The sequence below is a fragment of the Stegostoma tigrinum genome, chromosome 2 (assembly GCF_030684315.1).
Source record: "Stegostoma tigrinum isolate sSteTig4 chromosome 2, sSteTig4.hap1, whole genome shotgun sequence".
Lineage (NCBI taxonomy): Eukaryota > Metazoa > Chordata > Chondrichthyes > Orectolobiformes > Stegostomatidae > Stegostoma > Stegostoma tigrinum.
In genome coordinates, this window is record NC_081355.1 from 76,200,303 (window position 1) to 76,223,759 (window position 23,457).

The following is a 23,457-nucleotide window of genomic DNA, read 5'->3' on the forward strand; positions in this document are numbered from 1 at the left end:
GGAGATTTACTAGGATATTGCCTGGTATGGAGGGAAGGTCTTACGAGGAAAGGCTGAGGGACTTGAGGCTGTTTTCATTAGAGAGAAGAAGGTTGAGAGGTGACTTAATTGAAACATATAAAATAATCAGAGGGTTAGATAGGGTGGATAGGGAGAGTCTTTTTCCTAGGATGGTGATGGCGAGCACGAGGGGGCATAGCTTTAAATTGAGGGGTGAAAGATATAGGACAGATGTCAGAGGTAGTTTCTTTACTCAGAGTAGTAAGGGAATAGAACGCTTTGCCTGCAACGGTAGTAGATTCGCCAACTTTAGGTACATTTAAGTCGTCATTGGACAAGCATATGGACGTACATGGAATAGTGTAGGTTAGATGGGTTTGAGATTGGTATGACAGGTCGGCACAACATCGAGGGCCGAAGGGCTTGTACTGTGCTGTAATGTTCTATGTTCTATGTTCTAAATGAAACCATTAGAATTACAGGATAAAGTTCTGCTAGTTTTTGGGAAGCTCACAAAGCACTAAAGTACATGAAAATTTTTGACAAGGCTATGAGAGCAAAGAATTTCATTGTTGCGGTTAATATGATCCTGCATTTCCAAATGTTACCATTTGCACCATTAAAATGAAACTAAACTCAAAGCTGTAAACTTTTACAGGGAGCACATTCTGTAAAATGAAAACCTGTCAATTTCTTTCTAAATATTGTTAATTGTCACACAGAAAAAAAATTGTGAGAATTTCAAATTTGCAAAGGATATGTGACTTCATAGAATGTGTTTGTTTTTTTTCAGATCGTATTCCAACATATGTGCATATTTCACAAAAAAACAATCACAATACCACTGATAGCATCTACATCAAGGACCTCGATGTAATCTTTGAAGTTAAACTTCATGATCCCAGCAAATATCTGAAAAATGCTGCCATATCCTATAGTTGGGATTTTGGTGATGGACGTACTGTTTTATCAAAAAGTCCAACTGTTCTTCACAAATACACAAATTCAGGGAATTTCAAACCTAAATTGATTGTTGAAGCAATTCTATCAGTTTCCTGTAGCTCCATTATACCAACTACATTGAGCCCAACGACAACCGAATTGAGCACTTCAACCAAATGGAGCACTACGATCAAACAGAGCACAATACCTTTGAGTATTACCACTGAACAGAGCTCTACAACTGATCAGAATCCGACCACCGAACGGAGCCCGACCACCGAACGGAGCCCGACCACCGAACGGAGCCCGACCACCGAACGGAGCCCGACCACCGAACGGAGCCCGACCACCGAACGGAGCCCGACCACCGAACGGAGCCCGACCACCGAACGGAGCCCGACCACCGAACAGACCCCTACAACTGAACTGAACACTACAACAGAACTGAGCCCTGTGACCAATGCAGATGCTACAACTGGTATGTTTGATTTTTTTTTACAATAATCCACACAGTGCCAAAAGGGAATAATGTAGTCAAATGTTTAATATAATGCTTTTAGTTCAAAAAAATTGAAAAAAAAAGTAAAAGTATTAAAATTTGATTATATTTCCTTGATACCAGCTATAAGATAAACTTTAATATGGATTCTCCTGCCAGACCAATGCACCTTTGGAGGATGAAAAGAGAAATGCTGGAAAAACAGTGTAAACATTTACACCATTCCTTCAGCATTTACATTGCTTTTTCTGCCAAAGATACAGTGGGCAGTTGAAAACCTCATTGCATTCTGAAATTTCTAAGGATTCTCAACTGTTTATGATATTTGCTTGTATTTATCTATCTTTATTTTCAATGGTGTTGTACATGGGGATTCAAGACCAAAACATCAGATAAAGCAGGATTAGACAACACAAAACAGTTGGAACTGGATTTGTAGTTGTTATTCTGACCCTGTTTTAAAGTGATGTATTCTGTCATCTGCTGTTCATGTTTTTTGTTGTGAATCTTTTGTCCATATTTGAGGTGGACACTGTTCAAGCTTGCCATCTTGTTATTTGTGAAAGCATTACAGCACACCCATTGGCAGAGCAATGTAATTAATACGAGGCAGTTTCTATTAAAAATCTGTACATGGTGGTTTATAACAACAGGAAGTACAAACATACTTCTATTATATACTTAATCAATCACACATGAGTCTTGAAAACAGGGGACTATAATTTTATGCAGAAGTTAAGGCAGATAATGGAAAGAGGAGGATGAAGTGGGAGTAGGAATGAAGGAAAGTTGGAAAATGAGAAATGCAGGAGAAGAAGGATGAGACGTGAGAATATGGAGGCGGTGATAAGAGGATGGGGTGGAAACAGCTAGAGAGAAGGACACAAGGAGTAGGTGTGAAGATAGAAAGAAATGAAGAGAGAGCACAGATGTGGATGCAAGAAAGAAGGATGAAGAACATGGGGAGGAGTTAACAAGGACAAGAGATTGAGGTAAAAGGAGAGACAGGGAAGGAATGGGATTTGAAGAAGCAGTGGAGGTGGAAAGGAGAAAAGGAAGAGGTGGCGACAAGAGTGGGACATGGAAGGGGAGAAGAGGAGTTGACAGGAGGGGGGAGGAGAGAGGAGGAAAGATAAGAAGGTGATGAGAAGTTAAACTTCTGTGAAAGGACAAGGAAGGACACGTGAAAGTGGAAAAGAGGAAAGGAAGGGATGAAAGGGGAATTGGTATATATGTGGTTAGTGGGGAGAAGGGTTGAGCACATAGTTTAGATTGGATGGGATAATATAAATATTCCCATTTAGCCTCTTCTCCCCTCCATCTTCAATTCTTCGGATTCCCCCTAATTTCCTTGTCCCTTTCCTATCCAACCTCAACCAACTCTTTCACCACTTCTTCCTTTCTTTAGCTCTCTTTTCTTCACATTTTTTTCCTCCCTTCTGATCCTAATTTCCTTATATACGTCTGCCTTATGTATGACAATGCTCAGTTCAAATCTCCTTTATCCCCCCGTAGCCTTGTTCGCTCAAAAATTCCAACATCTTGTTACTCCTCTTGCTTCTATGTCAGCAAAAGCAACTACCCTCCTAAGAACCCGTTAAGCTACAAGGCCTACATCTTCTACCACAGATTCCTATTAGTGACAAGGAAAAGAGGCAAAAGTAGAGGTCTTAACGTGGCATATGAAGCAAAAATGTTTGAGATAAATCTAATTCCAACAGCTCAAAAGGAAATAAAAATACAAAAATGCTGATAATGTGCAGCAGGTCCAATAATTTCTGAAAGGAGAAAGGACATGCAATCATTCAAGTATAGATCCTTTACTAGAATTGGAAATGGGAAGATAAGTGAGTTCCGCGTTAGAACTGAAGACAGACTGTGGATGTAGAGATCAAGTGTTAGGAATACTGGTTGTTGTCAGAAAAAGGTCTTACAGGTAAATAGGGAAAGCTGTAAGGTTAGTAGTTAAAATAATGAAAAAGTTGAGTGAAAGGAGTAGCAATGGTCATCAGGGTTGAAATCATTTGAAAAGTAAGATGACAACAATGATTATGGTCAGTTTTGGAAATTAAATTTAACTTCCACCAGCTTTCAATGGCTTTGATCCTATGTCACCAGGACATTAGTCTGGGAACCAGAATTACTGTTGCAGTTACATGACCACTGCATGACCCTCTCCCTCTAAATCCCAAATAAACTAATACAATCAAAGCTAATGTTTCGGGTCTGGTGCCCCCTTCTGTCACCGGATCTGAAACGTGAACTCTGTTTGTTCTTTTCTTCACAGAAACTGCCAGACCTGGGGGGGCTTTCCACCAACTTTGTTTTTGTTCCTGATTTACAGCATCCACAGTTCTTTCAGTTTTTAAATACTAAATCAAGGTCAGGGGACAAAAATTATCTTCACACATTGTGGGACCCAATGGTATTCTTGGAGCCTCTGCTCAGGGGGAGAATGGCCAGCCACACCCAATAACATGGTAGCCAGTGAACAATTAAATATGCAGAAGCAAAGTCTCTGGCCAAATATGTGGGAGGGGTAGTCAGAGAGTCCCTGGCTGCACCGTTACAGAGTCAAGGATTCAGATCCGTGTTTGAATGGCACTGAGGCAGCCATGCACACTTTCCACCCAGCGAGAATCGATCTGCTGGCATGTACACAGTGACAGGTACCTTATTCCTGCTGAATCATGCCATAAGCCTTTCCAGTATATCACTTCATTGCCCTTTCCCTCAAAGGTGACACTAAATCCATCACCCCCTTCATTCATGATCAACTGTCAATCACATTAGAGCTTTCCTTGGCACCATCAATCAGCTTTCTGATACATTGGAACTGCCCCCACCCTGTACTTCTGCCAAGCCTGATTACCCCTGGCCTTGACATTCAATCCGTCATCCTTGGCTTTTCTTCTTCTGTCACCATTGCCCTTTATTACTTACAAATCTTAGGCTTTCACTGTTGACCTTCCCAATGTAACCCTTGATATCCACTCATCATGCTTCAAACATCATCTATTAATATTGCAGTCCCTCACAAGCTCTGATAGGGCTGCCAGTGCCCCTCCTTCTCATGGTCAGCCATGCCTCCTTTCCTGTTCATAGCTGTCACCTGATTTCAGTGTATCAATACCTCCTCTCCCCTAGTTTACAAAACTCCCCCTTCAAGAAAACCAGTTACTAATCAGCCCATATCTGTCAGTGTGACTCCATGGCTTGCTGCACACCAGCTTTAACTAGTGTTTAAATCTGAAAGCTTGGCCTTATCAAATGCTGCATGCTTAATTCCAAAGGTACAATTTACTCAGGTGGAGTTGTGTTTTTATGAGTGTTCATGACATGCTAATATATTAAAAATAGGTTTCTGTTATCTGTCATTGGAAAGCACAATCTGTTGTCTGTCCACCAGAAACTCCATAACCAACTTTCATCCTGAAATCAGTATAATAACTTTATGTTCCTTGCTGAATTAACTGCTCCCTCCAGATCCATTTCCCACTCTCAGCAACATCACAATATTGCATTGAGGAACACACTGAAATAAGGATAAACAAAATAACCACCAATAAAAAAGATAATGATATTAATAATGATAAATCCCCACGATTCATTTCCATTCCGTGAGTTCAAAACACAAAGTGAGAACAATGCCATAATTATAATCTGTCAAAGTCCTCTTGACTCAGTAACTATTCCTTGAAGTTGGAAACATGTACATATTATTTCGTTGTTGAGCAAGATGATATCGGGAATTATTGTCCAGTCTCTTAACATCATTTGTCAGAAAATTGCTAGTCTGACTGAAAACCTTAAACATTGTGAGCTGATCAGGAAGAGCCAGTAGGGATTTGTGAAGAGTAGATTATGCTTGACAAATTCAAATGATTTTTTGAGAAGGTGGCTGAATTTGTGAACAGGGAAATTTCTGTTGTTATTTGTATGACAATGTTGGTAAAGTCTATGATACATGGACAGTAAATTGGCACATGATGGCTTTGAAAGAAGTAAACTCCAGTTACCAGCTTCTTCTTCACTCTGAGTATAGCATATTTGGCATTACTGTCTCAAACACATTTTACCAACAAACAGATAACCTGAGAAGGAAGATCTCAAAGTGTTAAATTGTGTACAGTCGCTGTGGTGCGGGAATCCCAGGATGGCAGTTTCCCACATTATTCTTGCAGAGACAGATAAGCACTTCTGCTGCACCTGGGCTAATAAAACAATGTCAGCACTTGCCTCTGTTTTGCTTTAAGCCGTGCTTTATTAAGCAGAGTAATTACATGAGGCTCTCTACCCAGTAGGTGGCTAAAACAGCATCAGATCCTACCACTTACATGGAACTCTGAGTGTGGAAGAATCGCATTTCTGCACAGTTCAGGTGAATGTATCAACTACCTAGTTTAAGGTTCTGGGGACATCATTGTAAGTCCACCAGCTTTATTTCCACTCTGATACTTCCCTGTTTCCCAGATTCTCCCAATGTGTCATGAAAAACATGCTTGTCCTTCATGAGTAGCATTTAATGTATTTATTTTTATTTTTATTTCCTCCCTAGGATTCTCAACAATTGCTCTTACCAATGGTACAAACAGTCCACTGCAGCTTGAAAAAAGAGATGTCTCAGGATTAGCCTGTAACCTTCACAGATATGGCTACTTTGAAACAAATATCACAGTCGTAGGTAGGCAATATTATAAAAAAATTTTATTGCATTCAAATGTCCTGTGTGAGAAACTGGACAGGCTCCCCAGTTTCCTGAATGAGCAGGAAAATGAATCCAGTCCCGATTCTATGGCTATCTATAATCCTAAATTATTTTAACATATACTGTCTATGTAAACTCTATTTGAAGAAACTAACTGCACAGTCTCTGTTTAAAGCTGTGTTGTATTAATAAATCTATATCACAATTGAAGCAACAAACCAGTAAAAGATACAAAAGATACACGACAACGCAAGAGTATAAATGTCTTCAAAATATTAGTGAAAATAATTATTTTGAATTGTTTTTCATTGTTAGATGGAATTGTTGGAGTCAGCATTGTTGAGGTGACCAGTGTTCAGATCTCCAGTGAACTTCAACAGAACTCCATTGTGAATTTTGTTGTCACATGTAAGGGCAGGTGAGTTGGTACTTTATAAGAACATAAGAAATAGGAGCAAGAGTAAGCCATAGGGGACCATTCAGTAAGATCATAGCTGGTTGTCTGCAGCAATCTTACATTGCTATTTAGTTCCCATATCCCCTGAACCTAGTGTCCAAAATCAATTTTGGTCTTGAATATGATCAACAACTCAGCATTCCCAACCCTCTGTGGAGTACAAAATATTCACAAGACTCTAAATGAGAAAAAGAATCTCATATCAATCCTAAGTGACTTCTTCCAAGGGCACTGACTCAGCAAAAAGTTGCCTTTAGATTTGTTACAGTTTTCTTTTCCAAGGCTGAACGTATGTTTGACAAACAGTAGATTTGGAGCAGAGCACTCCATGTTCACAGGGTCAAGTTTGCTGAGCAGGTGAGTGGCTTTTCAGAGTAGAAACCAAGGAGTCTGTTCTGAAGATTTCAAACTCCAAACAAAGTACTTCTCTTTAAAATACCGGATCCTCATCTGGAAGCCAACCTACTTGAACTAGCTGTCAGCTGTTGAGTAGCACACCATAGTTGTCTGTGGGCTCAGGTAGGAAGCAAGCAGCTGCTGGTAGTGGGGGAGAGCTTTAGTTGAGAGAGGAAAGGGAGGAAATACAGAGACACTGCCTGTTATTTTCAAATCCTGTCTGGCCAAAGGTGAGCTGCTAGAAGACTTGCAGGATTACTAAAACACAAAAGTGAGGAAGGGATAGACTAGGAAATTACAAGCCAGTCAGCCTAACCTAAGTGCAGGCAAAGTTATTAGAAAGAATTCTGAGGGACAGAATATATCTGCACTTAGGGAGATGCGGATTAATGAGGAACAGTCAGCATGGATTTGTTCGGTGGAGGTCGTGTTTAACAAGTCCGAACAATTTTTTTTGAGAGTAATGGAGTGTTGATGTGGGCAATGCATTTGATGTGACATACATAGACTTTAGCAAGATTTTTGATCTCTGACGGCTGACTGGTCAAGAAAGTAAGAACGTATGGAATCCGAGGCAAGGTAGCATGTTGGATCCAAAATTGGCTGAGACACAGGAAGCACAGGGTGAGGGATATTTTTGTTACTGGAAGTCTATTTCCAGTGGGGTTCCACAGGGCTCAGTGCTGGGACTTTTGCTGTTTGGGTGTACATTAGTGATTTGGGGTAAGATCAAGATGTTCACAGATGACATGAAAATTAGTAGAGTGTTTAATAGTGAGATGCACAGCTGTAAACTGCAGGACCATATCAATGGATTGTAGGTAAGTAGAACAGTGACAATTAGAATTCAACCGAGAAAACTGAGTTAATGCATTTGGGGAAGGCTAACAGAATGAGGGATTACACAATGAATGGTGCAACCCTGAGAAGTACTGAAAATCAGAGGCACCTTGATGTGCTTATCCACATTTCCCTGAAAATAGCAGGACAGGCAGATCAAGTAGCAGGGAGATAATGCTGGATCTGTATAAAATACTGGTCGGGCCACAATTGGAGTACTATATGCAGTTCTGGTCAGCACATTGTAGGAAGAATGTAATTGCAGTAGAGAGGACACTTATCAGCATGTTGCCATAGACTGGACAGTTTGATCAATGAGAAAAGATTAGGTAGGCTGAGGTTGTGCTCCTTGCTTGTTGCTTGCCTTCACAGCTTCCACTAGATTTCTAGCTTCATGCAATTCTCCCCTGTCAACCATTTTCTAAGTCTGCTTTCCAGCTATTGGTTCAGCAACATAGGTGTAGCCACCTGTATCAGCTCCCTGATGTCTCCCTGGGGTTCAGGGTCCCAAATACATTTACTCTTATTCTGACACCTAATTTTCTAAATTCAGCAGGCTATGTGTCAGTTGGAAAATCAGTCTTTTCAGCCTATCAGGTAGCCACTTTCGTAGTCATGGAATCCAAGCTTACCCCATGATGTGGATGATGTGGTCCTATCTGTCAAAGAAAAACAATTGTGGTTGGTCACTAACCCCTTATCAACTCTTAAGGGGAGGTGGTGGCATAGTGGTAATACCATTGGATGAGTAATCCAGAGCTCCAGGCTAATGTTCTGGGGACATGGGTTAAAATCTCTTCATTTTAGATAATGCAATTTGGATTCAGTATAAATCCGGAAATTACAAAGAAAAACTGGTCTAATGATAATCATGTAATCACTATTTCAGTGGGGCTAGTAGTCTAATGGATAACATCTGACTACAGAGTAAGGGATGGTAGGTTCAATTTTTACCTCTTGTGGGCCTACAAGGACAGCACGGTTGTTTAGTTGCTAGCACTGCTGCCTCATGGTGCCAAGGACCAGAGTTCAATTTCAGCCCTGGGCGATTGTCTGTACTGAGTTTGCATGTTTTCCCCATGTCTGTGTTTTTGCTGGATGCTCCAATTTCCTTCCACAGTTCAAAGATGTGCAGGTTAGGTTGAATTGGCTGCGCTAATTTGCCCATCGTGTCCAGAGTGGGGGAGAGAGAGAGACTTACAGCTTAACTGCAAACTTTGGGAGTTATTTTTCTTTTGATTCCTTCAGCTTTTGAAAGTAGAAACCAAGACCAGAAATGGTAGTTTAGCAAACATTAGCACAGTCTATTTAAGCCAGCAGTTCCTACAATCAAAGGCAATATGTCCTACCGCTTCTTCCTAAAAACTTACTTGACAGTTTGTAATTAGAAGGTAGATCAGTCTTCATCAAACTGTTGACCTCACTTGCCAAAAAGCTGCATGAGTTCTCTTTCCTTGATAAAAACAGTCCTGTTTAATCCAGGAAATGTCTAAATAGTTCAATATCCTCTAGCTTTTCACACAGCATATAAACGTAGATGTTTAGACCCAAAGGCTCAAATGTAATGACGGGGCTTTAGTAAGTGTGCATTCAACTGATGGGCAAAACTTTATAGCATCCAAACTTGAACCTTTGACCTGATAAACTGTATAGTCCAGTGGTACATAGGAACAGAAATAGGCCATTCAGGCTATTGAGCCTGCTTCACCTTTTGAGAGCTGATAGTACACTTCAATGCCTTTCATCCACACTGCCAAGCTAAACTTCTATGCCAATGGTAATCAGAAATCTATCAATCTGTACTTGAAGCATATTGAAAAAACTGAGCTTCCACAACCCTCTCAAGTGAAGAATTCCAAAGATTCACAACACTTTGTAGCCATCCATGATAACTGTGCTGCCTATGCTACATCTTTTCTCATTGCCTTATTAATACTATGCCCTACAGTATCACTACTGTTTGGTAGCCTATAAGTAACTCCAGCCAATATCTGAGATAATGGGAACTGCAGATGCTGGAGAATCTAAGATAATAAAATGTGAGGCTGGATGAACACAGCAGGCCAAGCCGCACCCCCATCTACCTACTAACCTCATCCCACCTCCTTGACCTGTCCGTCTTCCCTGGACTGACCTATCCCCTCCCTACCTCCCCACCTATACTCTCTCCACCTATCTTCTTTTCTCTCCATCTTCGGTCCGCCTCCCCCTCTCTCCCTATTTATTCCAGAACCCTCACCCCATCCCCCTCTCTGATGAAGGGTCTAGACCCAAAACATCAGCTTTTGTGCTCCTGAGATGCTGCTTGGCCTGCTGTGTTCATCCAGCCTCACGTTTTATTATCCAGCCAATATCTGCTGTTTCTTAACTTCACTGAAGCAAATTCCACATGCTGTGCTTCCAATCTCCCTTACTAATATACTATTCCATTCTTTGTTTATCAGTACAACTCCACCTCCTTTTCCTTCTTATTCATCTTTCCTAAACACTGAACATCCTTGAATATTCAATTGCCAATCCTGATCACAATGCAGTCATATTTCTGTAATGGCAATTTTATCGTACGCATTTACGTCTATTTTTGCTTTTAAGTCACCTAACTTGTTCCAGTTGCTGCAAACATTCAGGTAGAATGCCCTTAACAATGTCTTTTTGACACCATTCTACATTCAAAGTACATTGCTTGGCTTTGTATTACTTTTCTTCTAATCTCCATAACAACTTTTCTACTTGTTACCAACTTTACTTTCTTCCAGTTTCAGTTACCCTTCAGGTTCCTATCAAGTTAGTTTAAACCCACTCTATTAGTACCAGCAAATTCCCTGTGAGGCTTAGTCCAGTTCTGTTAAAAAGTAACTTGTACAACTTGCATGGTCCCACCTTGTCCAGAACTGTAACCAATGCCACAAAAATCTGATGCCCTCCCTCCTGTACCAGTTGTGTAGCCATGTGTTCAATCGATCAAACTTTCTGTTGCAATGTCAATCAGCACAAGGCACCATGTGTAAATCTGACATTACTGATCTTGAGATCTAGCTTTTAAATTTCCTTCCTAATCCCCTGAAATCTGACTTCATGACCTCATCCCTCTTCTCATCTATGTCATAGATATCAATGTCGGCCACGACATCCGGCTGAATCCCTTCCTCCAGAGGATGTCTTACAATTACTCCATGACATCCTTGATCTGGGCACCAGGAAGTCAACACAGCATCTTATGCTTCAAGCCATACAATCCCATATCATTATTGCCTTCCGTTCTTCTTCTCTCCACCAGCTATCGAACAGTGGAAATACCCATGGTGCTATGGACTTGGCTTTGGCTTTACTCCTTAGAAACAATTGTTTTCACTAGTTTCCAAGATGGAACAATGTTTAGCAAGTGAGATAAACCTGTGGGACTCCAGCAATGCATGGCTAATTTTCCAAGACTACCGTTAGTCACCTCTCTGTCTGTAAATTTCATATCTGCAGTAAGACCACTTCCATATATTTCCTATCCATATGGTCCTCTGCCACATGGATGTACAACAAACACTTCAGCCCTTGCTCAAGTTCTGTAATCTGAAACTCAAGCTTGTGCAGCTGGTGACACTTCCTCCAGATGTATTTGTCTGGGACATATGGTACAATGACTTCACACATACTGCATGATGTTCCTCTGTACCTATGCCCTTGTCCTTCCAGATGACAGTGGTCATGACTTTGAAAGGTACTATCTAAGGAGCCTTGGTGAATTTTTGCAGAGCACCTTCTGATCACACAAAGTGCCGCAACTTAGTTGTGGTGGCAGAGGGAGTGAATGTCTGTGGATGTGGTGCCAACCAAATAGACTGCATTGTTCCAGATGGTGTCAAACCTCTTGCATATTGTTGGGGCTGCACTCATTCAGACAAGTGGAGGGCATTCCATCACATTCCTAACTTGTGCCTTGTAGATGGTGGACAGGACCTGGGAGTCAAGAAGTGAGTTACCTGCTGCAAGGTTCCTAGTGTCTGACCTGGTCTAGTAGCCACTGCACTTAAATGACTAGCTCAGTTCAGTTTCTGGTCAATGGTAACCACCACGATGTTGATTATGGGAATTCATTGATACCATTGACTGCAAAGGGGATAATGGCAAGATTCTGCCTTCTTGGAGATGGTCATTGCCCGGAACTATGAAGCATGAATGTTATTTGCCATTTATCAGCTCAAGTCTGGATATTGCCCAGCTCTTGCTGCATTTGGGCATGGACTGCTTCAGTATCTAATGAGTCGTAACTGGTGCTGAGCACTGTGCAATCATCAGTGATCATCCCCACTTCTCTCCTTATTTTGGAGCAAAGATAATTGATGAAGCAACTGATGATGGTTGGACCCTGAGGAACTCCTGCAGAAATGTCCGAATGTTGAGAGGACTGACCTCCAGCCACAACAACCATGTTTGTTTTATGTGAATTATGAGTCCAACTGGTGGAGAATTTTTGTGCTGATTCCCAGTCACTCCAGTTTTGCTACAGCTCCTTGGTACCACACTCAGTCAAATGTGACTCTGATGTCAAGGGCATTCTCTCTCACCTCACCTCTGGAATTCAGTTCAAGGTTTGGACCAAAGCTGTAATGAGATCAGGAGCTGAGCGGGTCTGGAGGAACTCAATTTGAGTGTCAGTGAGAAGATTGTTGCTAGGCAAGTACTGCTTGTTAGCACTGTTAATACCTTCCATCACTTTACTCCTCACAGTGCCAGGGACCTGGGTTCAATTCTACCCTCGGACGACTGTCTGTGTGGAGTTTGTGCACTCACCCCGTGTCTGCATGGGTTTCCGCCGGGTGCTCCAGTTTCCTCCCACAGTCCAAAGATCTGCAGGCTAGGTGGAATGGCCATGCTAAATTGCCCGTAGTCTTAAGGAATATGTAGGTTAAGTGCATTAGCCATGGGAAATGCAGAGTTACTGGGATAGGGTGAGGGGATGTGTCTGGGTGGGATGCTTCTTGGAGGGTTGATGTGGACTTGTTGGGCCAAATGGCCTGTTGCCACACTATAGGGATTCTTATTCTAATTCTGGTAGACTGATGTGGTAGTAATTGGAGCATTGGATTTATCCTGCTTTTCAAGCACCAAATATGCTTGGGCAATTTTCCACATGATTGGTTAAAAGCCAGTATTGTAGCTGTACTGGAACAATAAGTTCTGGAGCATGTTTGCGTTACTATTGCCAAAATGTTGTCAGTGATCATACCCTTTACAGTGTCTGGTGCCTCTTATTATTTCTTGATGTCATGTGGAGTGAATCAAATTGGCTGAAGACTGGATCCTTGGTGGGGATCTCTAGAGGAGGCCAAGATGAATCATCTACTTGGTATTTCTGGTCAAATATTGTTACAGTTGCTTTAGCCTTATCTTCTGCACAGATGTGCTGGGCTCTTCCATCATTAAAATTGGGGATTTTCGAGGAGCTTCCTTCTCCAGATTTTGCAGTACTGCAGACCTTAGATCTGATGCATTGATCTATCACGGAACTCTGCTATTGGTCGACTGAATTTTGTGATCCAAGGTTGGGCCTTCAGATTAGGGAATCCCAAGGATATGGGAATGTCAAATTAAGATTACCACCTGAAGCAAATTGCTAAGTTGCTTCCCCCTCTGAAAGAAATGCTGACTACATCAGGACACCATTTCACAATGTTAATCAAAGTAATACTCTGATTGCTTTGAGTTCTTAAAACCCAGACTTGACTCTTGCTCTAACACCATTGTCAAAGAATTTTCTGATGAAACAAGGTGCACCTATACCGTTCATACGACAGATTCTGACTGAGCAGAACTTCTACTTAAGGAAGTCTTGTAGATGTGAGCAGGGAATCCAGGCACTTAGGTGCATCTGCAGAAATATTGTTGAACTTGCCTCAGAATCATACAAGTGTCATGTTGCAGGAGGCTATTCAGCATGTCATGCGTGCACCAGCTTTCAGAGCAAACATTTTGACTCAGTGACATTCTCCTGCCTTTTCCCCATTTAGGTAGATGCAGTTATTTTTCTGTATTTTGTTATATTTTCTCTTTCGATATTCTAGTGTACTTACATGGAACTTTGCTTTTAACAATTACATTCCAGATCTCAATTGTAACCTGACTTCTGTGATTGTTATTCCCTTGCAGTATACCTACTGATGTGTGCACTGTAATTGGTGATAGTTCATGCATGGTGCTACAAAACATGATCTGTGACCCTGTTGAGGCTGTTGATACATGCTATTTGACCCTTCGTAGAAGCTTCAATGAATCTGGTATCTACTGTGTGAATATTACATTAAGGGATAATACCAGTTTAGCTGTTGCTAGTACTCTGGTATCAATTGAAGGTAAGCACTTATTTTCAGTGACTAGACTCCTTTAAGTAATAACCACACAAGGTTCATTTGTATTATAGTTTTTTGACTATTTAAGAATGTAATAAATTAACTTATCCACAGAAATTATGCTTTAAGATCTGAATTTGCATTTCTTTCTCTTTGGCGAGCAAGAACATGTTGTAAGCTGTCTCTTCAATTCCTTGTACCTATTCCACCATTTGGTCAGACCGTGACATACAGTGACTCATCTGCCCACCTTTGACACATGTCCCTGATAACTTTGACTTGTAAAAGTCTACCACTCGCAGATCATGAAATTTTCAAATGACACAGCATCCACAGCTGGAGGAAGAACGTTCAAAATTTCCACTACCCTTTATAGAAAGTGCAATTCCTGATTTTACTCTAGTAAGGCCTTACTTTAGTTTTAAAGTTGTGCTATCTTGTTCGTATTCGTCCACCCAAAGCAATAGCTATCTACTCTGTAAAATTATTTTAATACTTCAGTAAAATCATTTAAATAAACACTTCAATTAGATAAACCTTATAAACTGAAAGGAATGCAAGTTGTTACGCACCTTGTTCTCAAAAAATAATTTCTTATAATTCTGGTGAATTAAATGCATTCAAATGCCAATATATATTTCCAAAATTGTGGTGCTCAAAACTGAGCACTGTACTTTAGATGAGGTCTGACCAAAACTCTGCTCAACAGAAACAAACCTCCCTTCTGCATTTCAAAACTTTGATAAAGGCCAACATCAAACCTGACCACAAGCCTGCCCGTGGGAAGCTACCACACAGTCTGATGATGGAAAACCTCATTGGGGTATGCAAGGGGGCTGAACTCAAAAGGCCATCTTTTGTGGTTATGCCTTTGTCCCAGGCAAGCCTTTGATGAGAAGCTATCAGATGTGTGCATTCTTCTGGTTGCAAAGATAGCTCTGTGACCTGATGTTGTATGAGCTGCTGAGTGATGTAGCTCCTTTTATATTTTAAGTGTGAACCTAGAGGATGTATGAGTGGCAATACCACCATGGTACTAATAGTGGACATCAGCTAGTGCAATGAAATGACAATGACTGCATGTGGCATTTAGTGGAGACATCTTGGCGGTGACAGTCCTGTGCGGTATCAACCTTAGTACGCCAATTCATATTTCTAGGAGCTTGAAGCATTGAGTATGGCATATACCCTGTCAGACTGAGCACATCATTCATCATCTTGTGGCACTAAGACCAGCTTTTCCTGGACCACTCGAGCATACCGACCAAAACATCAAGGTGGCCTTCATCAATTGAAATGATTTCTTGTTGCCATCTATAAAGTTAAGAACTTACCTTCACATGTGGACAGTCTTCAGGAGAGCCCCTAGGGAGGTGTCACTAAAGTATAGTACTACATTTTGCCCAGTCTTTGACATTTCCAGGGGTAGGTAGATGTGATGAGCAGAGGTTGGATGTTGCTTCTCGGTTGCAGAGTGTGAATTGCTGTCCTGATGTCTTTTAAATATAGTGCCTGGATTTTGGAACTCAAAGTCCTGGCAGACTTCAGGGATTTTTGACGATAAAATTTGGTGTTTTACTCAAGTATGCATATATATTGAGCTCAGAACAACATAATCACATCGGAAAACTCAAACAAGCTCAAGTGAAAGGCCCTTCCACACTTGCATCTGCTGAAATACAGCTTCACAAAAAAGAAAATTCCATCCATACAGGTAGGAATAAGAGTAGACCATTCAACCTGTCACATCTATTGTGCCATTCCCTCAGATCACGTTTAATCTACTATCTGAACACCACTTCCGCACACTATCCCCATATTCCTTGACGTCACACATATTCAGAAACATATTGATTTTTGACTTGAATATGATCAATAATTGAGCTTCCACATTCACAGCCCATTGCAGTAGAGAATTCCATAGATTGTGGCTGTTCTGCTCAGCTATTTTCTTGACTTATCCCATAGTCCTTGATTTTCTCAATTATTATAAATTTGTCTCTCAACCTTGAATATACTTAATACTTCAGCCTCAACAGCCCTCTGCAGCAAATGATTCCACAGATTCACCGCCCTCTGAGAAAAAGAAAAAATCTTCCTCATCTCTGTCTTAAATGGGCAACTTCTTACTTTGAGATTATGCCATCTGATGCTAGACTCTCCCACAGAGAAAATAATGTCTTTGTATCAACGCTATTAAATCCCTAAAGGATCGTAAGATCGCTTCTCATTCTTCCATACTCCATTGAGTACAATACCTAACTCTTCCTCATTTGAAAGTCCCTCTAGATCTGAGTTCAACCTAGTAAACCTTCTCTGGACTGCCTCCAAAGCCAGTGTACCATGCCTTAGATACAGGGACCAAACTTGTCACAGTTTTTCTGTGGTCTGACCAGTGCCTTGTACAGTTTCAGCATAACCTCCCTACTTCTTTATATTCCAGTCCCTTTGAAAGAAGGGCCAACATCGCATTTGCCTTCTTTGTTATTCAATGAAATTGGATGCTAGGTTTTTTGTGATTCATATATCAAGGCTCCCAGATCTCTCTGTGCTGCTGCTTTCTGTAGTCTTTCCCTGTTTAAATAATATTAAACTGTTCAATTTTCCTGCCAAAGTGCATGAACTGACATTTTATCACATTATTCAATCTGCTAACTCTTCCCCACTCACTTATAACTTGTCTATATCATTCAGCAGACTTCTTGTTCTCTATGTCCATACCCAATCTGAGTATCTAACTGATCATTTCCCTAATTACCCTCTCAGTCCTAGGCATACCGGGTGAACAGGCAAAGTATGGTCATACACTGTTGCACCATCCAAACCAGGATGTTATTGACTGTTAGATAACAAAGTGTGAAGCTGGATGAACACAGCAGGCCAAGCAGCATCTCAGGAGCACAAAAGCTGACGTTTCGGGCCTAGACACTTCATCAGAGGACTTGACCCTCCTCCCACATTATCCCTTTTTCCTCCATACTCTCATTTTCTCCAACTATTTGCTAAGTCACTCCCTTCACAATTGTTATCCTCTCTGCACCCAGCATGCTGTGTCCAATCCCCTCAGCTGAGTTTCTCACCTTCCCTTTCATAGCAGTGACCCCTGTTAACATTTCCCTGAAACTTCTAGTAAATGAACTCTCAGGACTGACTGTGGCCCACCCCTATGACTGACTTGGATGGTGAGCCCTGACCAATGACCAGTCCACTGACTGATTTTTATGTAGCTCCCCCCTCCCAACCCCTCTACTGACTGACTTCCTGTGAGTCCCTGGACTGGATTCTCTGACTGAAGATGCCTCCCTTAACTTGACCGAAGACCAGTTTTTTTTTAGACTTTGAGACATTGCCATTTGATTGAAGTACATGCCATGTGTTTGGTGTGTATGTGGCTGGCACATGGTGCAGATGTGAGACTAATGTGAGAGTCTGGCGAGGCTGGTACATATCTGATGTCGATATCTGTGGCAGGGGATACATGTGGTCACTGCCCATGGCCAGTGTCCTGAGAAGTGAGGGACTGGCACCTAAGATGAATGTCCAGATTAGCAAGTGACAAAGGGGAGTTGCCAGGTAATTGTGACTTTCTTGTCTAGACAATGTCAGGTAATGTCACCATCTGGTTTCAATCCAGCAGGCATGCTATGCGTGCAAATAGGCCTTTTGTCATTTACTTGAGAGAATTTCATCTTGCTGTTCAACACATCATTGGAAAATAAGACATTTTTCTCCCGATCTCAAGATCCTTGCTGACCATTTCACAATTCTCTCAACATTCTCACCATTGCATGTGTTTTTCAGTGCCTGGGTAGATTCTTAATATTTTTCCTTTAAAAAATTCTAACAACCTCCCTCCATTAATCTCCCTTCTTAAATAGTGGGGTTATATTTACTATTTTGTAATTTGCAGAAACCTTTTCAGAAGATATGGAATTTTGAAAGAAAACAACTAATGCATCAAGTATTTCCATAGCAAGCTTGCTTACACTCTGGGGTTATGGTTAATCTGATCCAGAGAATTAATCAACCTTTGACCTTTTGCTGAGCTATTTATCTGTGGCTGTCCGATATAACTTGCTGCTCAAATCAGCAGCACTTAAAACTGGACATACTGCTCTCTACCCCTTGGTAAAATGCTAAAGTCCTGGTACATATCCTGGGGAACACCACGTCACGTCTGACCAATAAAACATGTTCCTTTTAACTTTGTGTGTGTGTACTTCAGCAGTACCTGCCTTGAGCCTTCTGGGTAAAACAAAATATTATCTTACAGTAGAGATTGATCAGCTCCTGATTCTTCTACCTCTATTTAGGGAATACTTTAGCCTACTTAATATCTCAACAGTTTTCATGAGGTCAATTGAGTACTACTCAACTGGGCATTATGGACTGAATTCCTAGGAAGGTCTGTCTGCAGAATCTTTGATGTTTGGGGAAGGTTTGAGAAGCAGGTTGAAGATTGTTTTTCATGTCCTCATCCACTGCTCCATAATATGCAATTCCAAATTTCATGGCAAGTTGGAGAAGTTGGTTCTGACCCATACAACAAAATCTGGTGTTCCACCCTCAGTGGCCAATGTGTTTCACAGCCACTATTTGTAAATATGTTCACACATTTGTTAAAAATAATTATTGCAAAGAGAAAATACCCAAGGCTTGAATAAAGCAGTTCCTGTTTGTATATGTTTTAAAGCTATTTTTGCACATTTAAATTTGTGTACTTGGCTGTTCCTGGTCTAATTTTATGGAATATTCTGGATTACAAACTGTACCATTTTATACATCTTGTTGAAATCCTCTCAATAATCTCCTTCTTATACTAAGGTCTTCTTAGGATCAATCTTAATGCAGTTCCTGAAACAACAAATATTGAGACGGTGCAATATTTTAGAATTGAGTACAAAATGCAATAGTACATAAATCCATACGTGTGTGTATATGTGTATATATTGTGTTTTTTTAACATAATGAAACAGCTCAAAACACTTCATGGGAACATTGCTGAACAAATTTTACAACTAGACACATTGGAGATGTTAGGCAAGATGATTAAAAACTTGGTCAAAGGTTTGAGTTTTAAGACTGTTTCAACAGGAGAAAGGAAGGCAGTGAGGAATTGTAATGTCGAGAGACAGAGATTGGAGAGTTTGGGTCTTCAGCAAAACCACCACTATTGGTGGAACAATTATGATTGGAATGCGCAAAAGACCAAAATTAAAGGAGCACAGATGTCATGGGAGATTTTGAGGTTGGAGGAGGCAAAACTACAGAGGGGGAAGGCTATGGGAGATTTAAAAACAAGGATGAGAACTTTAAAATGAAGACATTGCCTAACTGGGAGCCAGTGTAGGTCTGAGAATCCAGGGGTGATGGGGGAATGGGACTGGCTCTGAATTGAGATTTAGGCAGATGACCCATACATGGAAGGTACAGTGTAGAAGATCACCCAGGAATGAGTTGGAATATTTGAGTCTAAAAGCAATAAAAGCATGAAAGGCAGTTTCATCAGCAAATAAACTGAGATGGGGTGAAGTTGGATGATGTTATCAAGGTGGAAATGGACAGTCTTAGAGATGACACAATATGAAGTGGGAAGCTCATCTCTTAATTAATTGTGACACTAAGGGTATGAACAGAATTCTTTAACCTCACAGACACTAGGGAGAAGGTTGGAGTAGACTGATTCACTCTTACAGGAATGCAAATACTTTTGTTCAGCTTAAATATCCCAGCTTTCTATTTGTTTTACATTGTTTTGCTACATTACACAGATGATGATGATCATTGATACCTGAGTCTTATATATGCCTTATTCTCTAAAAATAGATTTTATTTGATGACTCAGTTTTAAATTGTTTACAGGTTCCAGCAGTAATACAGGTCTGCATGGTGTCTTAATACTTGGTGCTTGCCTGGTGATTCTTATCATTGGTGCGGCCTCTTTCCTTTACAAGTAAGTTTTGACTGCTCAACAGGAAAGGAATAGAAGCATAGAGATAACTGATTACAAAAATACCTGAATGCCTTTAATACAAGCCATTTATACAGAAAATATACTAAGAAGTTATAATAACATTGAATTACTTCCCTTTTCTCCATGATGCAAATCTTAATTTCCTTCTGATCAAGTCCAAAATGTAACTGTGATTAAATTCCAGTTGTATGATTTGAAAAATGGGGAAGAACCTTGTTACAGTGAGATTTTGGTGATAATGGGAACTGCAGATGCTGGAGAATCCGAGATAATAAAATGTGAGGCTGGATGAACACAGCAGGCCAAGCAGCATCTCAGGAGCACAAAAGCTGACGTTTCGGGCCTAGACCCTTCATCAGAGGAAGGGTCTAGGCCCGAAACATCAGCTTTTGTGCTCTTGAGATGCTGCTTGGCCTGCTGTGTTCATCCAGCCTCACATTTTATTATTACAGTGAGATTTTGCTTCACTTCTGCCCTTGAATTAAATTCCAGTGGGAAAGACATGGCCAAATGCTCCACTGACTCTACAATACTTCAAGTATTTGTGCCTCAGGATTTAGGGTTTCCTCGGAATTCTTCTCTGTATGCTTTCTAAATACTGTTGCCAGATGTGAGATTGTTTGAGTCTCAATTAGGCACCATACATAGCCGCAAAACTCTTCAGGCTAAAATAAATAATTGCTGGAGGGGATCAATTATCTTCTGGGAAAGATATCTCCTTTTCCATTGGAGGCTGTAATGCTGAAAGGTTTCTTTTTGTTTAGAAGTGACTGGATCTCCTTTCCCTGTTCTGAGTGACATGTCATTGCTTCAACTTTGTTTCTTTTTAATTAATGTATTTTTCTAATCAACCTGAAACAGATGGGACTTGAACCTAGGCCTCCCAGTTCAGGAATAGGGACACTACCACCGCAGGACAGGAGAGCCCTGGGTCAACTTTGTTGATGCTGATGCCTAATTTTGATTACCTTGAGCTCAATTTGGGAAGATTCTACGATAAGTGGGTAATTAGCCCAGCCAGGTGTCTACCTAGATACTGAAGCCAAATATCAATCCCAATATGTTTTTAGAAACCTGAACCTTAATAAAGTTCTTGTAAGTTTTTTAGGAATTTGGTGTAGTCAGAAAATCCCATCTAATTCTGATATTTAAGGCAGAAGCCCTTCAGGAGCAATATGGGGGCATGAAAATGTATAAAATGTCTGTGACTACCTAAATATTGACAATCTTTAAAGGATGCTGTACAAGGTTATTTTTAAAACATATTTCGAAGAATGTAAATTGCAGAAAATGAATAGAAATAAATGGTTTGGAGATATTCTAATCTTTCACATTACAGACTGCAACAATTCACACTTAAGTTTTATATTTTACAAATTCATAAAATACATTATACATGCTTTTTGGCAGCAGTAAAGTAGGAACTATAATCAATTTGATTTATTAAGGATGTGAAACTTACTTTGCAGGCGTTACAAAGAATATACGCCGATTGTTAGACGAGTGAAGGACAGAAATAAACAATTGGTGGTGAATAATGGTGATGCCACTGTGTACTTCAGTAACCTGAAAAACAAACTCTTCATTGGGAATGATGAAAAGAGCCCATTACTGAAGAAACCTGGGTTCATTTAATCAGAGGTACTCATCCAAGAAGAAGTGTACTCCAGGAACAGTTAGCCTTCTGTCTGAGTACTTGTGTTACTTCAGCAAATCTTGACAATAGAAATGTTATACTGCTTAGCTCATCTTTACAAGTGGATTACAATATAAATTACTTGAAATCCAGTTCTCCTTCACACTGCTTGAGGGTATAACTCTGTATGTGTTTATAAATGTTGTATCAATTAAGCACCTGTAAATGTTGGAAATAAACTTTTTTTAATGCCACTCTAATTGTGAAAAAAATTCATTCCACTCACTACACATTGACATTTATTTTCACCACAGATAGTGCAGTGATGGCAAAACGGCAGTATGTAAATCCATTTGGATGGATGGAGACCTGGATCCACATACTGGATTTCTACTGACACCAAATTGGTTGTGTTAAGAATCTGCACAAAAGGGATGTTCATTAGAAACCCTCTAGAAGTACTAGCTATTGAGCTTCAGCATATTTGCTTTGATATAAGGCCACCTTCTCAATGAGGTAGTCATAAAACTAACTTTTCCACTTGCATCTCTCAGGCTTGTGTCAAAGGTCCTTGAAATAGATAATGTCAAATAAACTATTGTGATGATGAATTATAAAAACAAAATTGTCTGTATTTTTGACTTTAGTCACTTCGAGTTTGGGAAGAATGTCTGTCTGGAATTGACTTGTGCAAAAATTAGCCCAGAAATACTCAACATTTGTTAATCAGTGATTTTTCCCTCTTGTCTGAATCTATGGGTTAGGTTATATCCAATAAAAGCAAAAAAATGCAGAAGATGTAAATCTGAAACAAACACAGAGAATGCTAGAGAAACTCATTCTCAACTTCAAGTCCAGGAAGATTCTTCTCCAGTTGCAAAGAAGTCATACAAGACTTTAAACATTAATGCTGTTTTTCTCTCTCCACAAATGCTGCCAGACTTGCTGAGTTTCTCCAGCATTCTCTGTGTAGGTTACATCCAGGTTTTGAAGTGAAGGCACTATACCGCTATCCATCCCTATTTCTTGCTGCATTTGCCTGCTAATTTATAGTGACCCATATACATGATGGAACAAGTTTAAAAAAAATTAGTTGAAAGAAGGGAGGTTCTCCCAAGTCACCTTGTGGATCTCTGGGGGTTTTAGTTGATGATATCCAAATTAACATTGGTTTTATGGTTACAGAGTTCTTGGAAATACTCTCTCCAGTGGGTGTTTATTGCATCAATGTCCTTGTACAGTTTTTGTCCATCTTTAGAGTGCAGTGCGTTTAGGCCACAGTAGCTTGGACCATAATTGCCTTGGTAGCACTGAAGGAGCCTGCTATGTCACCTGTATCTGCCAGCTATTGGATTTCCAAGGCCTTATCAATACATCACTTCTTTTTGAGCTCCCTCACCCTCTTCTGACATCAGCTTTAGCTTTGGCATAAGCCCTTCTGAGACCTGATTAACTCTGATAAGACCTTACTGTTGATGCCATTCTGCCAGTCATAGAAGGCTGTCTTTTTTTTGGAGATGAGCTGTTCCATTTCCCCAGCATCCTCACTGAAGCAGCCCTGATGGTCTCTGGACTTGTACCCTAGGATGTTATTGCAGATACTGAGAAGAGTTGATTTAAGCAACTCATGTTTTCCTATGTCCTTTTGGTATTCCCATCCTACA

General features: G+C 40.4%; 1 protein-coding gene across 1 annotated transcript in view; it reads left to right on the forward strand.

Annotated features, from left to right (window-relative positions):
* The window catches only part of LOC125467299 (protein QNR-71), a 42,856-nt gene extending 20,809 nt beyond the window's left edge, over window positions 1-22,047 (forward strand). Inside the window, exons 6-11 of the mRNA XM_048562965.2 lie at window positions 794-1,420; window positions 6,000-6,125; window positions 6,465-6,567; window positions 13,984-14,186; window positions 20,046-20,136; window positions 21,627-22,047. Coding sequence (XP_048418922.2) covers window positions 794-1,420; window positions 6,000-6,125; window positions 6,465-6,567; window positions 13,984-14,186; window positions 20,046-20,136; window positions 21,627-21,792 — 1,316 coding nt within the window. The 3' untranslated portion in view covers window positions 21,793-22,047. The remainder of the gene's footprint in view (window positions 1-793; window positions 1,421-5,999; window positions 6,126-6,464; window positions 6,568-13,983; window positions 14,187-20,045; window positions 20,137-21,626) is intronic.
* Window positions 22,048-23,457: the final 1,410 nt, after the last annotated feature.